Source organism: Lipomyces chichibuensis (genome assembly GCF_038497645.1).
Source record: "Lipomyces chichibuensis strain CBS 12929 unplaced genomic scaffold V1513scaffold_3, whole genome shotgun sequence".
NCBI lineage: Eukaryota > Fungi > Ascomycota > Lipomycetes > Lipomycetales > Lipomycetaceae > Lipomyces > Lipomyces chichibuensis.
The window spans coordinates 716,882-739,539 of NW_027117455.1; the positions used below are offsets into that span (position 1 = coordinate 716,882).

Consider the following 22,658-nt stretch of genomic DNA (forward strand, 5'->3'; position numbering starts at 1 on the left):
TCCGCCACTGGCTGCAAGCACTCAATCTACACATTTAAAGAGGCGTATTACGATGTGGGACGGGTACACGATATGCTTCAGATATCAACAAGTCACTGATTTTTTTTCTAGTCTCAAGTACCTAATTCTCATTCCAAGTCATCATCATTCTATTTTCTAACCCAAATGCAAAGTTATCTGTATATATATAAGTAAGGCTGCTTGTGGTGGTCAATGGTCAATGCACGGGAAATGAATTAGTCGCTCCTAACACTGCGAGATCTGCGCCGGAGGCCCACTTGGGGCGATATTCAAAAGAGTGTGTGTAATGAAGGTACCACAGGTCATGGCAGCTGTCAACTACCATAAATCACTTACGGCTTCTAGTGAATCAACAATTCTTACTAATCATTCATACAACCAGCTACATTGCCATGTATCTCTGATACCAAACTACAAGGCATTTAAGCCGATCTATCTACTGGAACGGTGGGTGGGCTGCATGTTGGAAATTGGCCTGCCTGCATACTCACGGTCAAAACCGCGTAATTGGAAACGAGGCCAAGGTACATTCGCGAATATCTAAATCCATGGCGTAAAGTCTATTCGACTCCCCTTCAAGAACAATCGACCTCTGATATATGCTCCTAATTTTTGTTTTTTTCATTACTTCTATTTGTAGCCATATTACACAACCCAAATTGCTAAATTAATAGGGTGTACTAGTAAGATTTATTGTCTTAAAATTAAATATTCCCATGCGAAGTACGTGCTTATATATTCTGGCAACCTTTAATTGAAGGAGCAATTAGGTTTACGCAGTGTTCAGTGCGGCGGCAGGGTCGCACTTTTTAGGTTGTCGTTAGCGTGCTTTTAAGCTTCAGGAGTACGGTAGTTCTTCGTCGGAGTTACTATTGTTGGCTGACTCTTCTACTTCGCCCCTGTAGTAATTTGTTAGAAATATTCCTCGAAAATTGAGCAACATAATAAACAAATGCAAATATAGTCGCCTGTTTATTTTGTACTGGCTTATTATTTACCAAAGGACACAGTTATTGAACCCGTGAATTGCCATAAGGAGTAGCCTACATTGTCCAGCCCGTACCCTGTCTGAATTGGGTAGAATAAGCGCACGCTAGCGCGAGGACAGCCCATTGTACCACGTTTTCAATTTTTGACTTTTTCCGTCCAACTCTTTGTCTTCCGTTTTGCAATCTACATCGTCATCCTTAACGAGCAATTCATCAATTAAGTCGGTCTCTGTGGGATTTCATTTCACCACAAAATCTACACGCGTTATCCGCCTCACCCCAAAGTCCTTGCCATCCCGGCTCGCCGTCGGCAACGGCTCCGATTCTACGATGGTTCCGCCCACGGTGATCCCAAAAGAGGAACAACTTCCCCAGATGGCGATCGTGTTTAGGAGCGTGCGGACGCGCCGACCAATCAGTGATTCATCGACCTCGATACCGGTGTCCCCGTCCGGCTCGTCCTCGACGTCGGCAAAGAGTCAGAGCGCTGACGAATTGAGCCGTCGTAGTCGGATGCTTCGCGGTGAGGCCGCCGGCAAGACGGATACCGATTGGACGACAAAGTCTATCGCTGTGACGGTGAATGATACTCATTCTCGCCGAAAGCGACGGCGCGTGGTAGAGCCAGACAGCATGGGCCTGTCAGTCAGAGACAGCGATCTTTCGCATGCCTCGACCGGCAAAAGCGATTCGGGGCCAAACAGTCCGTATCCACTCCTGTCTCACTCGTATATAGATTAGCTGATAAGTAATATACAGGACAACACGGACTGACGGAAAAGCACAAGCCATTCGCAACACAGCACCTCGACATCCGTACCACCCGTCTCGACACTGATATCGACGCTTTGCTAAACCAAGCACTTACCGACCCTCTCACGACACACGACGATCCTGACGCGATATCGATACGCAGTCTGAAGCAGCTTATTGCGCGGCATCGTGCGTTGTTGTCGGCACGATTGCTTGTTGCGAAGCGCAGACGAGAATTGGACGTAGAGAGGGTCAGAAGGGTCACGATCGCCGAAAGGGAGAATATTTGGATCAGGCATCTGTCAAAGCGTTTTGACCTGCGCGCAGATATGATATCCGAGGTCGGCGAGCGTATCGAGTTTGTTGCTAACGGAATGACCTGCGCTCAAGTTCCGGACGAAGACGACTACGAGACCGACAACGACGATGGACCTGTGAATATTGGCGAGCAGTATCACCGGTTGCCGAGTGTCGATTGGCGAGACGACCCAGTCACGAAGGGATTGTCGATTGACGAGATTTCGGACGATGTTGCCCTGATTAGGAACAGTAAACGTCACGAGCAAGTTGTCCCGAAGAGTCCCGATTTCAAGCTTATCAATGAGGAAGATCGGATTTTGGGCGATCTTGTCACTACATTAGTGAACATGCACCAGACGTGCACGCCAACAGAATCAGTTGAGCAGCCCGATACGACAATGTTGTCGCTATACGTTGCTTCAATTCAGGTTGAAAATCATGAGCCAGAGAATGAAGCAAACAAGTTTCCGGCTGACCCGCCTGCCCTGGCCGACAATGATCATCATCAGCAACGGACCCTCGATCCAGACAAACTTACTCCTCTTGAGACGGATTCTCCTCCTGACCCAGATGTCCCTGCTCCGCAGCAGACTCAAGGTTCTCCGCCATATCAGCAGGAAACGGCTCCTCGTCATCCCGAGAGTTCTGAAACTCCTCCAAATACGGCTCAGGATTCAAACGCCCAACCACCTCCGACTCTGCATTATGACTACGGACACAGTCAATCTTATATGCAGCCACTGCCACCAGCATACGCACCCCCTCCTCCCCAGCAACAGCATCCGTACGGTCCTGAGTACGACTACCGACAAAACTCTCATCCGGAGGCGAGATACATGCCTATACATCAGGAGCCGTACGTGCAAGCACAACACCAACATCCACAATACTACAACTCCCAGGTGCCGTATCCTCAGTATCCACATCCACCGCAGATGACGCCTCAGGACCAGCCGCCTCTACCATCGCAGCAACTCCAGCGGCAGTATCCCCTGCCACCGCAAGCGCCTCCTCCGCCAGCATATCAGCAGCAGCAGGGATGGCATCAACAGCCGTCTCCTCCGCCGCAAATATACCAATCACAGTACCCGTCCCAGCAACAACAACAACCGCCGCCGCCGCCTCCTCCTCCTCCTCCTCCTCCTCAGCAGGTATATCCGTCGCAGCAATACGGCCAATTCATGGATCCGCGCAGTCAACAAATATCCCACGACTCTGCGCCTCCACCGTATCGACATCATTCGGCGCAGTACTATCCTCCAAACACCTACGCACCACAACAAACCTACGCTTCTCCACAGAACGGACAGTATGGCGAGCACCACTTCCTACGCGCGTATAACTCATTGGCTCCGTATAGTGCGCAGAGTACCGAGTATCAGTATAATGCCCCATATCAACCGCAGTATTGGTATCCACCACCTCCACCACAGCCGCCGGCACCGCGGCCACATGAGGGACAAAGAGTAGAAGGCGAACAATATAATTCACATCAGCAGGAGTATCAGTATCAGCAGCAGTACTCGCATAGTGGTGCACAGCCAGCAGGATATCCACCAGCGTCCTATCAACATAGAAATCACAACCCCGCGCTCATATATACTACTGCACCGCAATCTACATCTACGGGTCCTGCCCTTGCTAAAGACGAGCCTGGCACGGCGTCTGCGGCGATTGTGATACCTAATGGCGAACAAATTATGCCGTATGGTGGGCAAAGTCATGGAGTGCATGGGGACTACAAATATTCTCCGGTGCAGCAGGAGACGCATCAGGATGGATGGCTTACATATCCATCAAGACAATCGCAGCATCAGCAGCAGCAGCAATTTGGCGGGGACACACCGAGATACGAATACTCGCGTCCCCCGGAATGGGTATGTCAAACACGTTTTGAAATGTCTGCACTTAGCTGACGAATGATACACTTTAGTCCGGTCCGGCTGGCCCGACGTACCAGAATTACGGCCCTCCACCATCATCAGGATACGGTCCTCCAGGTTCATATTATAGTGAACAATACTCCCTGGGAACACCGAACCGTCTCAGTCGCCCCTCTCGACCATGACATATCACACCCGTCTTCTAAACCATCAGAACTTCCGCCGCCAACACCTACGCCGAAAGAGTGCTTCGTCGGAGGCGATGTGCGAGTCTTCAAAGCACAACATACCGCGGCGCGTACTGTTGGCATGTTTTTAAATGTACGGCTATTCATTCTGTTGTATATCATACGGCGTTATAGGGGTTTGAAAAGTCTCATTATACTATTCATCATAGCAACGGTCATAATTTATCTATCAAACATTCCATTTTGACAACGCTCCTTTTTCAATGCACATGAGAAGCAGCAAGCACAACTAAATCATCTAATTGTAAAAATGCAATTTTGGCAAGCCTCAGTAACGACGTATCATATTCAAAAGCAAAATGCAACAAAAACAAAAACAAAGAGAACAAATTACGAAAAATCCCTCGAAATAACCCGCCAAACGCCGAGACCTGGTCTATTTTGCGAAATCATTAATTTGGCTATGTCCCATGTGCCTAGAACTAGATCTTCATGCTCGCTATAGTCATTCTCATTTTTATTGTTACCACCATTATCATTAATGTCATAGTGTCGTCGTAGCCGCCGATTATAATACATGGCTTCGTCATAATCAACACCAAGGTCGTCTAAATTCATGTGCCGAGAATACGTCCACTCGAGCTTCAAATAAAATGGGAATGAAGGATCGTCCAGGAACTTATAAAGTCCCTTCGCCGCCACCGGTGCGACGAGTAACACGTCTCCGTCATCGCGGTCATGACGTTGCAGTACTGAATTCACAAGTACTTTGAGAAGATTACTTATGATATCCGGGTGCGAGCCCATCATGTCCCATACTCTCAGCCCAGGCTGCTTGTCCAACGCGACAAGGGATGACACGTTCGAGGCGTCTGAGACTGTGCCACGGTGTATGAAGCCGACTTCGTGTTCACCGAGGAGCCAGTCTGGCGGGGAGTACGTTTTCCACCAGACGACGTCCGAAGTCGACGACGCATGCGGACCGATGTAGAGCGTTTGCGCGGGGACTACCCCGCCTTGGTGATATATCCCGAAGATACCAGCCAATATGACGTTGAAGACGCCAAAGATACTTATTAAGGTCCATTTGCGCGACGACGTCGACAGTGCGAACTTGGGGATTGATGTTGAGGCTAAGAATAGTGGGATTGCAGGTAAGAGAAAACGTGCTTCTTGGTGCTGGAAGAGCGAAAGGACGATAGTGCCTGATACTGCGGAGAGAAATGTGATGGAGAGTTGTGGCCGAACGAGGAGTAGATACGGCCCGAGGAGTAGGGGGAGGTTCACGAGAATGTGAGTGTACCTTGGGTGTAAGCCATGTTTGGCCAGATTCTCGGGTTGGAAGTTGTACATAAAGTTGTTAAGAGGGGTTAGCACTGGGGTTGAAGCTTCGTAGTACCGCGTGTCGACATAAATTGCGAGAAGGGAAGTTCCGAGGGCTGAGAGTACAATGAAAATAACCGAGGACGGACTATAAAATTAGCTATTTCCGAAGACGAGTCACTAAAATTACTTACAATCTTATGAATTGCGGAACAAGGTACCAGACCGGAAGTATCAGATAGGCCGGAAATGTAATTCTGTTGAACACGCCAATTGCAACGAGACTTCCAAGCAAACAACACGACCAAAAGTGCGACGTGTGCTGTCTAAATTAGCATGTTTCACGGTCCCGAATTACATAACGACATACCCCAAAATTCCGGAACGAAATCCGCCGAATGAGGACAAGAGTCCAGGCGAGAATGATTGTCTCGACCGCATTGGAAAACGTATGTGTCTGGTACGTCCAAGTTACATAGGAGCTAGAGACGAAGAGTAGATAGTGGGCCCGAATTTTTGGCGTACTTCCCAGTTCTTGAAGAGCCCAGTCCTCTGCTTTAAATCAGCAACATTCCCAAATTTGGCTACCATCTTTCTTACCAAGCGAAAACGAAATAAGGAAAAAAAACATCCGGAGGCAATAGTAGGCTAGGATGGGATTGACGGACACTGAACATTAGCACCGAAGACCCAATTATAACTGACAATACATACTTCCGTAGATCCATCGGAGGATTGTCATAGGAAAGCCGTAAGCGAGCCAGAGGGGCAATATACTGCGGATAGGATAATCTGTAGTGAACTCCCATGTTTTTGTTACATTCCAGCCAAATATATCTCCTTGTACACAGTTAGATTGACGCAGGGAAACAAACAATCACGTAACTTGCCGGCAATAATCTCGGGGCCTTGGAAGTGCTCGTCGGGGTGGATGTAGGACGGGGAGAGTGTGAAGTAGAATCTGACGATGAGGAGGACGAGGTATGCCAGTCGCCAGGGCATGGTTGGGGAAAGCAGCGAGTCGCCCGGTAGGTGGACGGTTGCTACTGTATGTAAATATATATGTGTCTATGTATAGAGCGATAGAGCGGAGTAGGAAAGAGAGAAGAAGTGCTGCGGAGCACAAAGGACGCTCAGGAGAATATGTTGCGGAGACAGGAGAAAGGACGACGACGTACGGCTGGTTGCATTGATTAGTTTGCGCGTGCGGCGGGTGAATATAGTTATATGTACAAATATACTAATTGGCAGATACGCATACTTCTCGTTACGCACAGAAATCGCTTTACAGATACAAAATAATAACTACATACTTATCTATATAAATAATATATGCATAAGTAAACAATATATAAGTATCTGCCAGGCACTCGGCTGGAACGCGGACTCGTCACGACGCTCGGACTCGGCAAGCAATTGAGTTTTCGTCAAACTTGTCTAACGCTAGGGCGCCATACTTCATTCAGCCTTTAACTCCTAGCCACTATAGACTGTATTTAAACAGCTTAGTGATTAGATAATTGATTTACTCAACGCTCTACTTTGTCTACTATACCGGTGTCGATCAATGATGACTCGGAAAAATGCTCTCGGCTGCTTCCAATCAACCCCGGATGAATATTGTAGATGTTAGGGGTGCAGCTCATCTCGCTCTGCTGCGACAGACTGATGCACACATATATAATTAATGCCTATCCGCATATCCCATAGACTCAGTCATATAACTCTCTATCAGTATGACTAAAGAATTCTGGATTGGATGGACCTTAGCACTAATCGCATATGCCTTCAACTCTGCATTGTTGGACAGCATGCGGTGCATGCTCAATTGTGCTTCGAGGATCTGAGCACGCTTTTACAATAAGCTAATCTCCATCTGGCTAGCACATTTGAGTCATAGTCCGCTTTAGCTGTATATAGTAATAACCTTGCCAAGTTTGTATAACATTTCTGGCCTGTGCGTCTGCCTTAGTCTGCAACAGGCTAGATGAAAATGTCGATGCAGGTCGTGCGGCTCATGCCACTAACGTTGGGGCTAACGATTTAAGTCCGCCAAACACTTCCATCTAGAGTAAAGCATCACATGTATATAGACCTTCCGCCAGTTCCATATCCATTGTCCATTTTGCAGACTGCTCTGCCTACAACCGGCAATGGGAATAATCTCACACCGACACGCAAGCAGACTGCCCGTCCGCAGCCTCATCGTAAACGCGCTTAAGCGATCCGCAACCACCACCGCGTTCCACTCAACTGCACCTGTTGATCCCATCCCATCCACCAATGCCTCACAATCACTTGCTGCCCACTACTTCCCCACTGAGCCCGAGCTTCCCCGCCTGCTGACATCATTCCCCGGACCAAGTTCCGTCGAAAAGCTCAAGTCGCTCGACAATATCTACGACACCCAGGCGGCCTACATGCTCTGCGACTACCAGAACAGCATCGGCAACTACATTTGCGACGCAGACCAAAATCTCTACCTCGACGTCTACGCCCAGATTGCATCCATCGCACTCGGATACAACAATCCCGTTTTAACCGCCGCCGCCCAGTCGCCGGAAATGATCGATGCGCTAGTCAACAGGCCTGCACTCGGAAACTTCCCCAGCACATTATGGGAGCCGATCCTGCGCGACGGTATCCTCTCCGCCGCTCCAAAAGGACTCGACAAGGTCTGGACATCCATGTCCGGCAGCGATGCGAACGAATGCGCATATAAGGCCGCGTTCATGTATCATCGAGCAAAGCAGCGTGGTAATAGTGATTTTTCGTACCTCGAGCGACAGACGGCGATGGAAAATACGTCACCTGGATCACCTGACCTGGCGATTTTGTCGTTCGAAAAGGCATTCCATGGGCGTCTGTTCGGATCGCTGTCTACCACGCGGTCGAGTCCGATTCACAAAATTGATATCCCCGCATTCCATTGGCCGAAGGCTCCATTTCCAGCTCTCAAGTATCCGCTCGATCAACACGAGACAGAGAACAGAGCTGAAGAAGACAGGTGCCTAACAGCGCTTGAGACCATCCTTCACGAATGGAAATCGCGCATTTCGGCGGTTGTGGTCGAGCCGATCCAGGCCGAAGGTGGAGATAACCACGCAACCCCGTATTTCTTCCAGCAACTCCGGAAACTCACGAAACTACACAGTGTCCTGCTCATCGTCGACGAAGTTCAGACTGGTGTCGCCGCGACGGGCACATTTTGGGCGCACGAGCAGTGGAACTTGGATACCCCGCCAGACATGGTTACCTTCTCCAAGAAATTCCAGGCAGCAGGCTATTTCTATGGCGACAACGAGCTCCGTCCGAACTTGCCGTTCAGACAGTTTAATACATGGTGTGGCGACCCCTCCAAGGCAATTATTGCACGGGAAATAGTAAAGGAGGTTCGTGCTCATAACCTCGTTGCCCGGACTAGCCAGGTCGGCCAGTACCTCTACGAACAACTTGAACAGCTGCAGAGCACATTCCCACAATTGATGCAGAACCTGCGAGGTAAAGACCGAGGCACATTCATTGCCTGGGACGCAACGGATTTGCAGACCAGGAATAAGATTTTGAAGGACATGAAGGGCGTGGGCGTAAATATCGGCGGATGCGGGGCATATTCAGTTCGATTGCGTCCAGGTATGGCTTTTCTTTTATGGATTTGGTGACGAGAATGGAGTACTAACGGGATCTAGCATTGGTGTTTGAGAAGAAACATGCGGATGTTTTCCTTGATGCGCTTGAGTTCGTCTTGAAGCAGTCGTGATCGTTTCATATGTAAATATGCAGAGAAATTGTCAATACGTAATTTGGCTATTCGGAGAGCCGCTCAGCGGTTAAGTGTACACACGCGGCCTAATCAGAATGGCCGTGATGCCGTGCCGCAGCACGGTAATTGTCGCTTCATTATCAATGAATTATAGATGGTCTCTAACAGACATTCGTTCGTCCTTGTGAGCGAAGCTATCATTACATTAAGTACACACTAGAGACGAGGATTCTGACGTAGTAGTCACGTAAAGTAAGAGCCGGGTAATTTCAATTAATCTCCTGGACACAAGTACCTTACAACGGTGCTCCCTGTCTGCATCTGCCTCTTCTAAACATTCCATCTTCAATTTACTCATCTTTTTGCCCCACTCCCAGCGCGCTGCATTTGATTGCATTGCTATTCAAAGAAAGATGGTCAAGCTGACTTCGTCCGACGGGGAGAGCTTCGATGTTGGTAAGACTACTTCTAGTTAGGACAGCCTCACATGAGCGACACCGGCGAATGCGCATAGTGATTGCTGCTTATGGGTTTTTTTTTGCGATGGTTTTCATACTGGTATTGGAATGTTCAATGCCAGCCGGATAATTGCTTGCGATGACGTGTGGTTGGGAATTATTTGGAATCTACGGCGCTGATGATTGATACAGAGAAGGATGTGGCTGAACGATCCGTCTTGATCAAGAATATGATTGAAGGTAAGTTTTACGTTATGTCCTGATATAAATGACAGCAGAATTTCTGGGTCGACAAGATTTATATTGGGAAAACTGTTTACTTGGTTTTTGTGCGGTTATGGACGATATCAATTTAGAGACTAACTATGAACAGATGTCGGTGACGCCAGCACAGAAATCCCCATTCCCAATGTACGTTTCAAATCCTATTGAAGCCCTTAACCATTTTCCTTTAAAATGTATATTTACAGGACCAGGTGACGGCGAACGTGTTGAAGAAGGTCCTCGAATGGTGCGAACACCACAAGGGTGATCCGATAGCCGCGAACGAAGACGACACCGATGCCCGAAAGAAATCGACCGATATCGATGAGTGGGACCAGAAATTCATGCAGGTCGACCAGGAAATGCTTTTTGAGATTATTTTGGTGTGTATTTGCCTTGCTCGAGTGCTTCTTTGTCAATAGAAAACGCGGCGTGCAATCGAGCGCCACAACCGGAGAACCTTTGACTAATGACTGCATAGGCCGCAAATTATCTCGATATCAAGGCACTTCTCGAAGTAGGATGCAAAACTGTTGCAAATATGATTAAAGGCAAGACGCCAGAGGAGATTCGCCGGACGTTTAACATCCAGAACGATTTCACTCCCGAAGAGGAGGCTCAGATCCGTCGGGGTATGTCTTCTTGCTCTCCTCACTGCCATCTTCTTTCTTTTTTTTCACGGAATTTATAGCAGCTGACGGCGTGATAGAAAATGAATGGGCTGAGGATAGGTAATTCAGGTCGGTTCGTCACACAAATCACCCCTCTTACATATCACGTAAAATATTCAAAACTTATTACAAATAATATAATTATGATGTATGGAGCTCGTTGTTATCGAGTTAAAGCACCTTTTTTTTGCGGAGTGTGTAAATCAGGTGCAGGAATTCAATGTGTTGTATTATCGATTATGGTAGGCTTGATGTATATCTTAAACGTGCAAAATCAAAGTACAGGTACAGTATATGACATTCTTGACATGCGAATCGTAAATCATTAGAATGTGATTCTATATTTTAAACAGGGCCATAGGATTTATATAATACAAGTAGCTATTTCAACATAATGCGTCGGACGAATTCTATATATAACAAAACCGCAACAATTCTAAGGCCAATATTGTCCCTCAATGAACATATTGCAATTGTGGACAAGAAAAAGAGTGCGGATAGTTTATTTTACTTGTCCGGCCACGATCGGTACCAGTTGCGCTCTGGATCACCCAGACATTCGCCGACTGTGACCACTATATTCTGTTAGCTCGATTCACTCAGTTTTGGCGTAGAAGAAAGAAAAAGAGCAGGTACACTTGTATCCCTTCTGTTTCATGATCTTCAGACTGTACTCGGTCAAGTTATAGACGGTCTGGTAGTGGATATCATGCTGAATACTCAACGTATCGGAGGACTTCGTGTGCCTTCCGTCAAAATACGCCTTCACAATGTCTTTGCTCTGCTGGATTGTATCCGCTGTACTGTGCAAGTAGTCCTCGGTATCGAAGTCGAAGTAGATAACATGGTATCCCAACTGGTCCAAAGTCGCCAAGCAGGTATCTCCGCACGCGGAATATGGCGGCCGGAAGTAGGCTGGAAACTTGCCTATGATATTCACAAGCGCCATTTCGTTCTTGTAGAGCTCGCGTTTTTGTTCCCAGGCAGTTAGTTCGTCAAAGTTAGCGTGCGACCATGAATGTGAGGCAATTTGGTGGCCAGCTGTGTACGCTTTGGTGATATATTGTCGCCAGGGTCTAACAGGAGAATCAATTTCGCCTTTGCCGAGATTGTTTCCGGTGACGCTGTGGGCGTTGAGTAATGGATGATACAGTACAAAATGTGAGACTTACAAGAAAGTCGCCTTTGCGCCATACTCGGCCAAGATGTTGAGCAAGTCGTTAGTATAAAGGTAAGGACCGTCATCGACTGCGATTTGTCAGAAAGGTGTTGAACACATTATTATTCTACATACAAGTCATCGCGACGTGACTAGGGTCCTTGCAGCCATAGATAGCCTCTCCGTATGGAACCTTCCCGAGTTTATATCGTCGAACGGCAGACGTATTCAATCCGCGAGGCGTGGCGTCAGCATCACATGTGCCGTATCCAGTCTGGCAATCCGGAGACGCACAATATTGGGTGGTGATGCCGCACCAGCCGGCTGGAGAACAGCATTGTCCACTCGGGCAAATGGCGACACCTGGTCCGCATTGGCCGTCTATACTGGTCGGAAGTGGGCGCCCGGTGCTCGCGGCTGGGGTCGGCATCCATTTGGAACCGCAATTCTGCTCTCGTTAGCACCACACAAAAGAACATGATGTCATAGTCAGCATACACCGTAGTCGGGTTGGCAGCCGTCAAGACAATAGTCTTGACTACTTCCGCACCAGCCGTGCGAAGAGCAACAAAGCTGATCGGGGCAAGTGTAATTGCTAGCCGAACCGCATGACATATCAGGACTCACTCCACGCCGTCGGAATACTGGAAACCCCTCATGCTCAGCATGGTAGAGGTCCATAGCCTGCGTGAAGAGGGCGAAGGACGCTATTGAGACCAGACAGATTATTGCTAACATCGGGAAAAAAGACGTGATCGGAGAAGCAGGTGGCGGGGTAAGAGACAAGCATCAACGAGGCCCTGATATCTATATACGCACCGGATAGCTCATGGTGTCAAAAATCGTATTCATTATTTGCCGCAGGAAAATGCGGCGGACGCGGTCTCCAAGAGAGGAAACTGTCAACCCTGCAAGTTGTCATTGGAAGTAAGCGCAGGATAATTGACGGCTGGCGAGAAACGACAAAGGGGTATGTGGCATCTGGCGTTTGTTAGCCTTCAACCGTCGGCAGGGGCAGGGTGATCCAGACCGACGAGGATAAAGGGGATCAGAATAGCCGAAGACAAAACCGAGCGGCATAACAGAAAAGCGGGTCATTCTCGGGCTTTGTTATTAGTCGATCTCAAATGTGATTGCCACTGTTCGTCGATGTTGTTCGGCGTGCCGGTCTCCTGCAGGCCCAAATTGAACTTCCCCCTGAGAATCTCCCATTTGTCAAGTTGACAGATGCCGGCCACAACCGATCCAGATACAATACAAATAATGCAGCTTTGTACACTGTTATCGCCATCCGCAAATCAAGCCATTATTCCAAATGCAGCCACAAGCAATGCCGTCGATCAAGTCGAGATCGAAGTACAACACATTAAATGGGACACGTTGGCAAGCATTTTTGCATTTTCAGATCTCACGGTCGATTATAATGCCAGTGTCCTATATTCAAGGCTCCTTATAAAGTAAGTCCGGAAATCATGCGCTTTCCTGCTTAACGGACGCAAAGTAGTCTAATATTCGTTAACTTTTCCCAAAATACCTTGACGCGACTATTGTATTCGCGAAATGCAGACTTTATATTTACCTCAGACAAATTCCTTGCATCCGTATATCTCATATTGATGATCGCCAATTACGTTCCATGCGAATTTTCGTAGATCACTGTCATAATTGTAGTAATTACAATTATTAGCGTATTACTTTATTTCCAAGCTACAGATAGTTTAAAGTGGCCGAACGCGCCTCGCTGGCGTCAGTTTACTTTTGCCAATTTAAATATTACCCCAACCCTGGATAGAAACGCGTCGCGAGATACGCGTCCGCGTCAGCACCAGCACCTTGGTGTCTGTGAGGATGTGTTTTGAGCGCGACGTGTTCGAGTAGAAATCCTACAGACGCCTACAAATCTGAAGAAAGAGTTTGTATTAGGCTGTACCCAATACCTGGTAGCACGGGCAAAATCAATGGACGTTTCCAGCAGCGAGAAGTCGCAACTGGCGGTTGGTTATCAAGAAATGCAAACAGGCGAGTGTGATCCTGAAAGTAGTTTGGATCTGGTCATACAGCACGTTGACGATGGGAATGGCGTGCAGGATCAAGTTGAGGATGCAGTTAATGATGGGCTAATGGGGCCGGCAATGATTGATGATAATTTGGAGGTGCACTGCGACATCACGCAGGGAAGTGCGGACGAGTATGAGTATGACTCCGAATTTGGATCAGAGTACAGCGAGCAGAATGATCAGGCCGAAGAAAATGCCCGCGCCAGTGTGAATGAGATTATTTTCGGCTCTACTATCTCGACCGAGGTAGACACCGTAGCTGTCGAGCGCACTTCATCAGTGCACCAGGACATGGAGCAGCTGCCTTCTACGCCGTCCCCACAAGACGCCATCGACCAAGGGGCATTTGATCTTGCTAAACGTAGCATGGAGGTGTCTATCATGGATAGTACATCACCCCCGCCCAACAACGAAGCTCACCTAGCAGCTATTCCTAGTGAGAATTTTGCTATCACAGATGATGCCTTTGATTCGAACTTGTCACACTTGAAGGAAGATCGTGTTGCGCTTGATTCGAATGGTCGTGCTTGTGTTCAATGTGATCGCGGCCCTGTTGGATATGAGGTCGAAGTCGAGACTGCGGAGACGAGTCAGTACATTGAAAATAACCGCTCCGAGCCAAACCAGACGTCTCCAAGAGACCAGGAGGTAGCAAGTAACAGCCCTTCTGTCCTGCTATCTTACTCGCTTGGAGCACAATCATTGACGAAATTGCAGGTGCAGCGGAAAACCATGAATGTAGTGGCCCCACTGTGCCGCTCCCGTCCGAGTCGATGGACCACCTTCGTGATTTGTCCAATTCTGAGCCTGTAGCGCAGCCATCAAGTAATATTGTCCGACAAGGGAAGACCCCAATTGACGCGCCACAAACTAAGTCACCCTTGGACTTTATCACGGCGAAGGAAACGAAGGTGAAGCACACTTTCATATGTGCTCGATGAATTTATTAACTCAAGGCACATAGGAAGCCTCGATTAAAGCTCGCATTCAAGAAAAGCAGGCCCGATTAGCAGATTTGCAGAAGGAATATGACGACTACATAAAGAAACTGAAGTATTTTGTTTTAGCTACTAGTTTGTTGGCGGCGGCGTTATTTACTATAATGATCAAACAGGTCCCCGGATCCAGCTCAGACAATCAAACGACACATTAAACTTCTGAAGGAATACAACGAAATCCGTGACGTCGGTCTCGGATTAATTGGAATGGCATGAAATCCTATTTGTGACCATGTGCTAACGCTAACTTTTGGAGCAATAGATCGCAGATACGAGGGGAGTCCGTGTTGCGGATGTCATGCCTGAATATGGCGTTTCTGTCGGCGATTGAGTTTATTGGTTAAGTTTATTGATTGAAGATAGGACTTGCTGCTTGCTCTGCTTTGTACGTAATATGGCGTATGTCGTAGTTGTCTTATTCCTGGTTGTATGGATCGAATAAGAGTTTGCCATACACTAGGATGGTTCTGGTGAGCTGGTCTCGCAATCAAAATGAGCAATAATACTTTGCCATAGAGGGCAATCTTTATCTCCAGCCGAGCCAATATTTCAACTATCAAATCATTACCCCATCTACTAGCGCGATGTAGCAGATCTGCTTTTCGGCGGGAACTACCCTCATCAATAGTAATGGAGCAACCCCGTGCGAATCGCTTGGAGGCCCGGTGGGCAGAGTCGTCAAACTTACTGTCCATGTTAGCGTCATCCCACCAACGACGACACAACATGCAATCTGATTCGTCCCTTCGTTAGATCTGGTGGAGAACGACGGGTTCAGAACCTTTTTTTTCAGGGGTTGCAATGCTTGAGCCGAAAGACCTTCCGTGCAAGTTGGGTAATGGCTCAACAATCCAAGCCGCAATTGCGCCACGTTGTTAAGATTAGAGGACAGGGTGGACGCCGAATTTGGTGGACTATGATTCTAATTATAGGAAGAACGAACTGAGAGGTTTCAAAAGGAAAAGTTTCTGGCTCTGACTTTGATAATAGTCGAACCCGTAACCAAAGAATTTGGCGCACGACGAGCCTCGTGAGCAAGAAGACATGGTCTACGCAGAGATTCAAGGAATCAGGACCACCGAGCAGAAATGGCTTTCATTGCGACCCCCGCTAAATGGCAAAGAGAAGAAATATGACGCAGCCAAGTACAATTGCCGGCGGATGGTGAGAACAGAGTGTTGGGGCATTCCTTGCTACTCAGTTGGGACTTTATCGAGGAGACTGTCGATTCCCACAGCTGCAGCAAACAGCCGACGCAACAAATTAAATTGCTTTAGAGTCTAATGGTGCACCAGCTACTGCCTCCGCTGACTGTACTTCGATCACTAGGCCAATCAGGTAGTTCTGTACTTGTCTAGAGTCTAATTATCTGCGAGCCAATCTTCAACTAGTCTGGCGGGGATGCTATGTTGTGCGCAGATCTAGAAATTTGGTCAAAGATGATAATTATTATTAGCATGCAATTGCTTTTATTCTCAGAAAAATAAAAAAAATCATAGACAAGGGTTTAATGTATCATATAACGCATCTAAAGTTTAAACGGCCGCCTCAGTCAGAGTATAATTTTAAAGTTAAGCTCGACATGAAAGTAAACTCAATTACGTCACCGGAATATTTTTCGCGAACATCGGCCCGACTTTCAAATGCTCAATCTCGCTTATTCCACCTCGGCAACCTCTCGCCTCGACACTCTCCATCTTCTCCTGCTTCTCGCAACGATCCTAATTCCTACCAATTACGGGAGTCATTGGTGAGTATATAGTGGGAAGTTCTCAATTGTTCGTGGGTGGGCAAAGAACTTCCATCGCATTTGCCCGAACATCGTAAGCACACGACTTCAACCATGGGGCTCATCGACAGCGAGAGAGAGAAGAGCATTCACCCCACTCATATCCGAGGTGAGCCTGAGAATATTGCATTCGCTGGCCACGAGGATATGGGTTTGGATGACATTCCCCAACCGGATCCAGCGCGTCTCTCCAAGATTTACAGGTATATATGCGTGAGTGGCAGAGAACGAAGAGATTTACTCACTCCTCTGCTCACAGAAAACTCGATTTTCGTATTATCCCTGGTAAGCTACCATTGCATATTTGTCCAAATGGCAAGTCTGACGTTATCAGCGTTATGGTGCTTGTACTTCTTGACATCAGCCATTCGATCCAACGTGGGCCTGGCCCTGACAATGAACGCTTCCGAGCATGATACTTTGATCGAGTATCTCGGTCTCACGGCTCACGACACTTCTCTTGGTCTAGCGCTTTACTACGTTGGTTATGTTGTGTTCGATGTGCCGTTCAACTTAATCATGACTCGAATCGCTCCTCACGCTTGGATCTCTCGTGTTGTAACCACTATAGGAATTGTAGGCGCCTGCATGGCTGCTATGAAGGCTGCATGGAGTTTTATGTATGTGATCTGTTGTACTATTTTTATTGAAGCTACTAACAGTTGTCAGTTTCCTGCGTCTCCTTTTAGGTATCATGACTGCTGGTCTGTGGCCCGGTATGGCTTACTACCTCACACTCTGGTACCCTCCCCACAGATGTGCACAGCGTATTGGTTTCTACTTCACAGCAGCCCAAATCTCAGCTGCGGTTGTCGGTCTTGTGTCTGCTGGTTTTCAGTACATGAATATGGATAAGGGTCTTACTGGCTTCGAATGGATGTTCCTCATCTACGGCCTCGTCACTATTGTAGTCGGTATTGCACTTCTGTGGTGGCTTCCTGACCGTCCAAATATCGGACAGGGGCCCCGCGTCGGGTTGCGCCGACTCATTCCTGAACAGCGACCTGTTTTGGACGAGGAGGATTTCAAGCTCCACTTCGCAGACATGAAGGCTACTTACGCCGCGCACGCATGGACGCTCAAAGATCTGGTCAAGGTTCTTCTTGACATCAGGCTCTATCCTCTCGTACTGATGTACTTCGGCGTCGTCGGGACCGGTATCGGTCTCCAAAATTTTGCGACGGTGATCATTAAGTCCATCAACCCCAGTTGGAATTCTGTCGACTTGTCGCTCTTGACTGCGCCTATTTGGATCTGCGACCTGATCGGTATTCTCATCGTCACACCACTCTCCGACAGATTCCACAACCACCGAGCGATATTCTTCTCCGGCCCGTCGCTCATAATCATCGCTGGCCTCATCGTCACTACATATGCGCCGACCCACTGGTCCAGATACGCAGGCCTGCTGATCACTGGTATCGGTCTCGGTCCTACAGTGCCCATCTGCATGACCTGGACGGCCGAAATTTTCCAACCACGGCACGGCGAAGTCGGTACAGCTGTCGGTACAGCCGTGGTGTCTGGTCTTGGAAATTTGGGATCTGTGGCTACGACGTACGCACTTTATAGCGGGTGGCCTGCGGATGTGAAGCGCGGGTATAGAAACAGTAATATGGTTATGCTTGCAATGGTTGGGAATAGTATTTTGTTTGCGGCCCTATGCTCGTTGTTGAGACGCGCGCTTGGTGATCCGATGACGAGGGAACTGCAATGGGCTCAGCAACATAGCGTGCAACAAAACAAAGAGGAGGAAGAGGAGAATGCTGCAAAGCAGGCTGAGGAGATGTACTTCTAGTGGTGCTATAAAATAGTGTAATAGACAGTAGAGTACTTATAATGGGATCATTTTGTAATTTAGATATTGTTCAGGTTTAATTGATAAGTATCACGGCGTTTAATGCTAATGACCACCATTAATATATTATGCTAGGTAATACACATATTCGAAATAATACAGCCGTTTCAATATGATTAATACATACTCTGTCGAATATTATATATTTACCAGACTTGCACAACAATCTAATCACACATACGAGTCTCAAGATATGGTCTATCCAAACCGTCATGATCCAGTCGAAGCTTCTGAGCACCTTCTCCTTGGAAACTACTTTTCCTGCGCTTTCGCTTACGAGGGGAGTCCGGGCCCGCCAACTGCGTTTCCATGGACAATGCGCACTCAGATGGTGGCGGCATTGCAGTCATCATGCTGTCGTATTGAAGAGGAAATTGCTTCAGGTATTGAAGCTGGAACTCCGGATACTGCTGATAATGGCTGTGCGGCAGGGGCTGGACGACGGGGTGTGCGTGCTCACGCATTGACTTGGCGGCTGCGAATCGGCGGTCGGCATCGTCCTGCACAGATCCAACCTGCCACTGAGATGATACTGATGCGGCCGAGTTCACCGGAACAGGATCGAAATACTTCGATAACTCACCGAACCGATCTGCTCGCCACAGCTCAGCATTATCGTCCAAGAGGATAACCCCCTCGCCGATCCCGTGATCGTCGTAATCATCGTTATCGTCATACCCGTAATATATCGCGTTCCCATTATCCATTGAGCCGTCACAACCCTGACCCGTCGCGCCGCCGTAAGAAGTAGTAGATATGCCCGAATATCGGCGTTTGTGTGGGTCCATGTCGAAATCGTCTGAACAGTCGACAATGTCAAAAGACTCGCCCACACCTCTATCACGCAACATTTTCTTTATGACCGGATGCATTCGCTAACAAAAGAACGCTCAAAAGCCACTATTTCTTTCTTCTTTATATGTAACAATTGAACCTTCCCTCCACTTTGCTATTCTTTATCTTTCGTTCTCTATGTCAACACCGCGGAGACAGCAGTTGTCTCCACATCTTGTCTATTGCCGCTTCTGATACCATCCCAATTAAAACATTATGGCTATATATCGTTTCGTATTATATATTCCACAGTATTCAAAAAAGTGAAGATCGCCTGCTGATGAGCGATCCTCGGTTGGTGCTGATGCAGAAGAGCAAAAAGCAAATACTTCGTCTCGATAAAACTGACCCGCGTGACACACGTGTGATCCGCGTGTGATTAAAGTTGCAGTATGACTAAAAACGGAAGATGTTAAAAGTTTGAGCCCTGGGTTAGGTTAAAGGAGCGCTGCCCCTGATGTTGGTATCTAGCTCTCGCTCATCAGCTCAACCGAGCCCACTATCCGAATCGTACGGAAAGCCAGGTGAGATCTGATGTAGAGAATGTGTGTTGTTTGTGTAGTATGGACATAAAATGCTCAGGGTCGTAAACTATCATAAGATGAAATGAAGAATGTTGTGATCAGGAAAGACTGACATCACGCTGACCTTAACTCCGCGAGAGTAGCCATTTCCAACGTCGATACTACTCGCCAGACAGGGAGGCCAATTACTCACCAAGCTCTCTACCCGCAACAATCAAATTTGGGCATTACTTCCCTCCTTGAGCCTACATTGTATCTATTGTTTTAACGGCCATGGCAGTTATAACGGTTGAGAACGACAATTTGCAATGCGGCGATACTTTGGTGATGCCACTGGACTGCGTACTAGCGGTGACCTCGTCGTCTCTGCTATCGTACACTTCGAAGAGTGTTGTCCCGTCGCTAGTTGTCACGCCATTTGAAGTTGTTCCAACGGGAGAAGAGATTCAGAAATATTTATTACCAGGTCTTCCTTCTCACCTCGACTCCAGTCGATCCCAGATAACAGTAGTGAATTCGTCGACTGCAGGAGCCCAAAGAGGCCAGGAAGTGTACGACAGACTATTGCAGCCATTGCTTCAGGCTTTAGACGTCACACATGAATATATTCCTACATCGTCGGCGTCGACCATATCAGAGTTCGCCGCGTCGTTGTCAGCAAGGGAATCAGGTCTCCCACACACCGTAATCCTGTTATCAGGCGACACCTCGATCCATGAACTTGTCAACTCGCTTACACCGATATCATCGACACAATCAATCATACTCACTCTGATTCCAACTGGCTCAGGAAATGCGCTGATGACATCTCTTTCTCGTGGTACCATAACATCCGCTCTATTCGCGCTGCTGCACGGAAAACCCAGTCCATTAAATCCATTTTACGTCGCATTCCCAGAGGACAGCAAGGAAGTTATCCCACCGACCACCCACGATCCGAACGGAAAGACCGTCGCGCTAGAAACACCAGACTCATTATCCGGAGCGCGCAAGATTTTTGCACTAGTAGTCGCATCATGGGGAATCCACGCCGCACTAGTAGGCGACAGCGATTCCCCAGAATACCGCAAACTAGGTAATGATCGTTTCAAGAAGGCCGCGGAAGAAAATCTTGCACGGAACGTGGCCTGGCATGGACCGGTCCGGTATTTACCTGTTCCGTCCGGTATGGAGGAGATCGTCGAGGGCCCGCATTCATATTTGCTAATGACTTCGATTTCGAGTCTGGAGGCAGGTTTTGAGATTGCACCGACTGCTGAGCCGTTGTCGGGTAAATTAGAGATGGTGCAGATGCCATTTCTGAAGGGAGAGGAGATTATGAGGGTACTAATGCTTGCATATCAAAATGGCAAGCATATACACGAAAAGGAAGTTTTGTATAAGGAAGTGGAAGAAGTGCGTGTTACAGTACTTGAAAAAGAGGAGAGGATGAGACGGTGGTGTGTTGATGGGCGGATTATTATCGTGCCAAACGGAGCTACGGTGTCGGTACATAAAGGCGTAGAAAATATTAGAGGCTGGAATGTTGAGATTGTTGTTTGAGGGTATTTGATGTTAGACGGCATTGGATATACATAGCGTGGACTGTTCCGGAGGCATTAGCATTTTTTAAAGAGGAAACATAACCAGCATATATACGCCCCACGTGACTCCAACCCCGGTGAATAACGCCAAACTACTAAATCTCATCAATTAATACCTATCAGATCAAGAGGACTCAATGCGTCTTGATGGCCACATGTTGTGTCCTCGCTAGGATATATCGTCAACTTGTGGAAATACGTATCATAATCGAGCGAGGCAGCCTGGGGAGTCCTTAGAATTCAGTCTAATATTATCAATTGTGAGTAAGCATACCATGAGCTTCACATGCGCAGTGCTGGCCGTGGCCCCAAATGTTCCGAAGAATGTGCCGTTCGTAATCTGCATGATGTGTGAGGTAAAGGTATATATGATACTGCGGAAGTTCTCGTCTTCTGCGACAAGAAGGGCAACATGATATTGCTACACAGCATTAATTAAATAGGGGAATAACAAATGAAGTACGCCACACACCTTTGAATCGAGCTTTCTTGGCCTGAATTGCGCAGATAATGAAATGTTGTACTCGAGACCCGGTGTCAACGTAATCTTTTGAATTAATGACGGATAGTCACCATCTGGGTATTTTGATTCGGGTATATAATACATATAGGCTCCAGCAGGTGAGCCGTCAGTCAGCCAATATGTAGTATTATATCCGTAATAGAGTGGAGCCTTGTCCCAATGCACGAAGTCGACAAACATGGGATTAGCAACAACATTACTCTCAGGAATGCAACACGATTTGGTAATGGTGTCCTCCACGTCTCGTCGTACTGTTTGGGGCGATTCCACCTTCAGTTCCACCAGATTAGGAGGCTGAGTATCCCTGTTCATCAGAAGATAACGCGTGGACGTCCGAGCAACAAGAACGATGAAGAGGAACATTAGTGCGATCAGGGCACGGAAACTAAAGCGGCGTCTTTTTGGCCTGACAGCCAGGTCGGCGGCTCGCAGCGCGATTTGAGCCATGATCTCGTCGTCGAAAAGCCTTCTGCGGGGACTTTTGTGGGATATTAATGTATTTGCCATGCTGCTGTTGCAGTGTATCATCATTCAGGAACTGTAAAATAAAATAACGACGGACAGCAATTAAATATTTAACAGTTTGCGAGCAACAGAAGCAGCGTCGCTTGCTGGGTGACGCACCAAGGGTATTCCTCTTCGAGTACCAGCCAGTCGGAAAGGATCAGGGTCCAAATGTGCAGCGCAGTGACAGGGAGATGAGGTTGTGATCTAAGAGCA

At 47.7% G+C, this 22,658-nt stretch overlaps 10 protein-coding genes across 10 annotated transcripts; 6 read left to right on the top strand and 4 right to left on the bottom strand.

Annotated features, from left to right (window-relative positions):
- The first annotated feature begins 1,207 nt into the window (after window positions 1-1,207).
- Window positions 1,208-4,425, top strand: V1513DRAFT_482885 (uncharacterized protein). The gene is made up of 3 exons (XM_066900401.1): window positions 1,208-1,713; window positions 1,770-3,940; window positions 3,997-4,425. The coding sequence occupies exons 1-3, from the start codon at window positions 1,341-1,343 to the stop codon at window positions 4,129-4,131; spliced, it is 2,679 nt and encodes an 892-aa protein (XP_066756018.1). The 5' UTR covers window positions 1,208-1,340; the 3' UTR covers window positions 4,132-4,425.
- On the bottom strand, window positions 4,307-6,650 carry V1513DRAFT_482886 (Alg9-like mannosyltransferase family-domain-containing protein). The gene is made up of 6 exons (XM_066900402.1): window positions 6,348-6,650; window positions 6,172-6,297; window positions 6,058-6,126; window positions 5,828-6,009; window positions 5,652-5,779; window positions 4,307-5,605 (listed from the first exon to the last, which is right to left on the bottom strand). Exons 1-6 carry the CDS (start codon window positions 6,457-6,459, stop codon window positions 4,525-4,527), a joined length of 1,698 nt encoding a protein of 565 aa, XP_066756019.1. The 5' UTR covers window positions 6,460-6,650; the 3' UTR covers window positions 4,307-4,524.
- An 889-nt stretch (window positions 6,651-7,539) lies between these two features.
- Window positions 7,540-9,439, top strand: V1513DRAFT_462306 (aminotransferase class-III-domain-containing protein). The gene is made up of 2 exons (XM_066899928.1): window positions 7,540-9,090; window positions 9,147-9,439. The coding sequence occupies exons 1-2, from the start codon at window positions 7,611-7,613 to the stop codon at window positions 9,215-9,217; spliced, it is 1,551 nt and encodes a 516-aa protein (XP_066756020.1). The 5' UTR covers window positions 7,540-7,610; the 3' UTR covers window positions 9,218-9,439.
- A 101-nt stretch (window positions 9,440-9,540) lies between these two features.
- On the top strand, window positions 9,541-10,998 carry V1513DRAFT_437820 (E3 ubiquitin ligase SCF complex, Skp subunit). The gene is made up of 6 exons (XM_066896972.1): window positions 9,541-9,676; window positions 9,871-9,918; window positions 10,052-10,089; window positions 10,155-10,325; window positions 10,424-10,574; window positions 10,652-10,998. The coding sequence occupies exons 1-6, from the start codon at window positions 9,634-9,636 to the stop codon at window positions 10,675-10,677; spliced, it is 477 nt and encodes a 158-aa protein (XP_066756021.1). The 5' UTR covers window positions 9,541-9,633; the 3' UTR covers window positions 10,678-10,998.
- A 122-nt stretch (window positions 10,999-11,120) lies between these two features.
- Window positions 11,121-12,387, bottom strand: V1513DRAFT_456665 (uncharacterized protein; the record flags this gene model as incomplete). The annotated part of the gene is made up of 5 exons (XM_066899591.1): window positions 11,121-11,188; window positions 11,250-11,737; window positions 11,786-11,861; window positions 11,908-12,220; window positions 12,271-12,387. 5 exons carry the CDS (start codon window positions 12,385-12,387, stop codon window positions 11,121-11,123), a joined length of 1,062 nt encoding a protein of 353 aa, XP_066756022.1.
- Window positions 12,388-13,612: 1,225 nt separating this feature from the next.
- Window positions 13,613-15,302, top strand: V1513DRAFT_437842 (uncharacterized protein). Its single transcript, XM_066896973.1, has 3 exons — window positions 13,613-14,484; window positions 14,547-14,740; window positions 14,794-15,302. The coding sequence occupies exons 1-3, from the start codon at window positions 13,731-13,733 to the stop codon at window positions 14,980-14,982; spliced, it is 1,137 nt and encodes a 378-aa protein (XP_066756023.1). The 5' UTR covers window positions 13,613-13,730; the 3' UTR covers window positions 14,983-15,302.
- A 1,461-nt stretch (window positions 15,303-16,763) lies between these two features.
- On the top strand, window positions 16,764-18,414 carry V1513DRAFT_373904 (major facilitator superfamily domain-containing protein; the record flags this gene model as incomplete). The annotated part of the gene is made up of 2 exons (XM_066894833.1): window positions 16,764-17,236; window positions 17,286-18,414. 2 exons carry the CDS (start codon window positions 16,764-16,766, stop codon window positions 18,412-18,414), a joined length of 1,602 nt encoding a protein of 533 aa, XP_066756024.1.
- Window positions 18,415-18,503: 89 nt separating this feature from the next.
- On the bottom strand, window positions 18,504-19,639 carry V1513DRAFT_477378 (uncharacterized protein). Its single transcript, XM_066900241.1, has one exon. It carries the CDS (start codon window positions 19,344-19,346, stop codon window positions 18,642-18,644), a length of 705 nt encoding a protein of 234 aa, XP_066756025.1. The 5' UTR covers window positions 19,347-19,639; the 3' UTR covers window positions 18,504-18,641.
- Window positions 19,640-19,787: 148 nt separating this feature from the next.
- Window positions 19,788-21,605, top strand: V1513DRAFT_177203 (ATP-NAD kinase-like domain-containing protein). Its single transcript, XM_066894278.1, has one exon. The coding sequence runs from the start codon at window positions 20,106-20,108 to the stop codon at window positions 21,372-21,374; it is 1,269 nt and encodes a 422-aa protein (XP_066756026.1). The 5' UTR covers window positions 19,788-20,105; the 3' UTR covers window positions 21,375-21,605.
- V1513DRAFT_429531 (uncharacterized protein) lies at window positions 21,521-22,445 on the bottom strand (the record flags this gene model as incomplete). The annotated part of the gene is made up of 3 exons (XM_066896320.1): window positions 21,521-21,637; window positions 21,690-21,836; window positions 21,888-22,445. The coding sequence occupies 3 exons, from the start codon at window positions 22,443-22,445 to the stop codon at window positions 21,521-21,523; spliced, it is 822 nt and encodes a 273-aa protein (XP_066756027.1).
- Window positions 22,446-22,658: the final 213 nt, after the last annotated feature.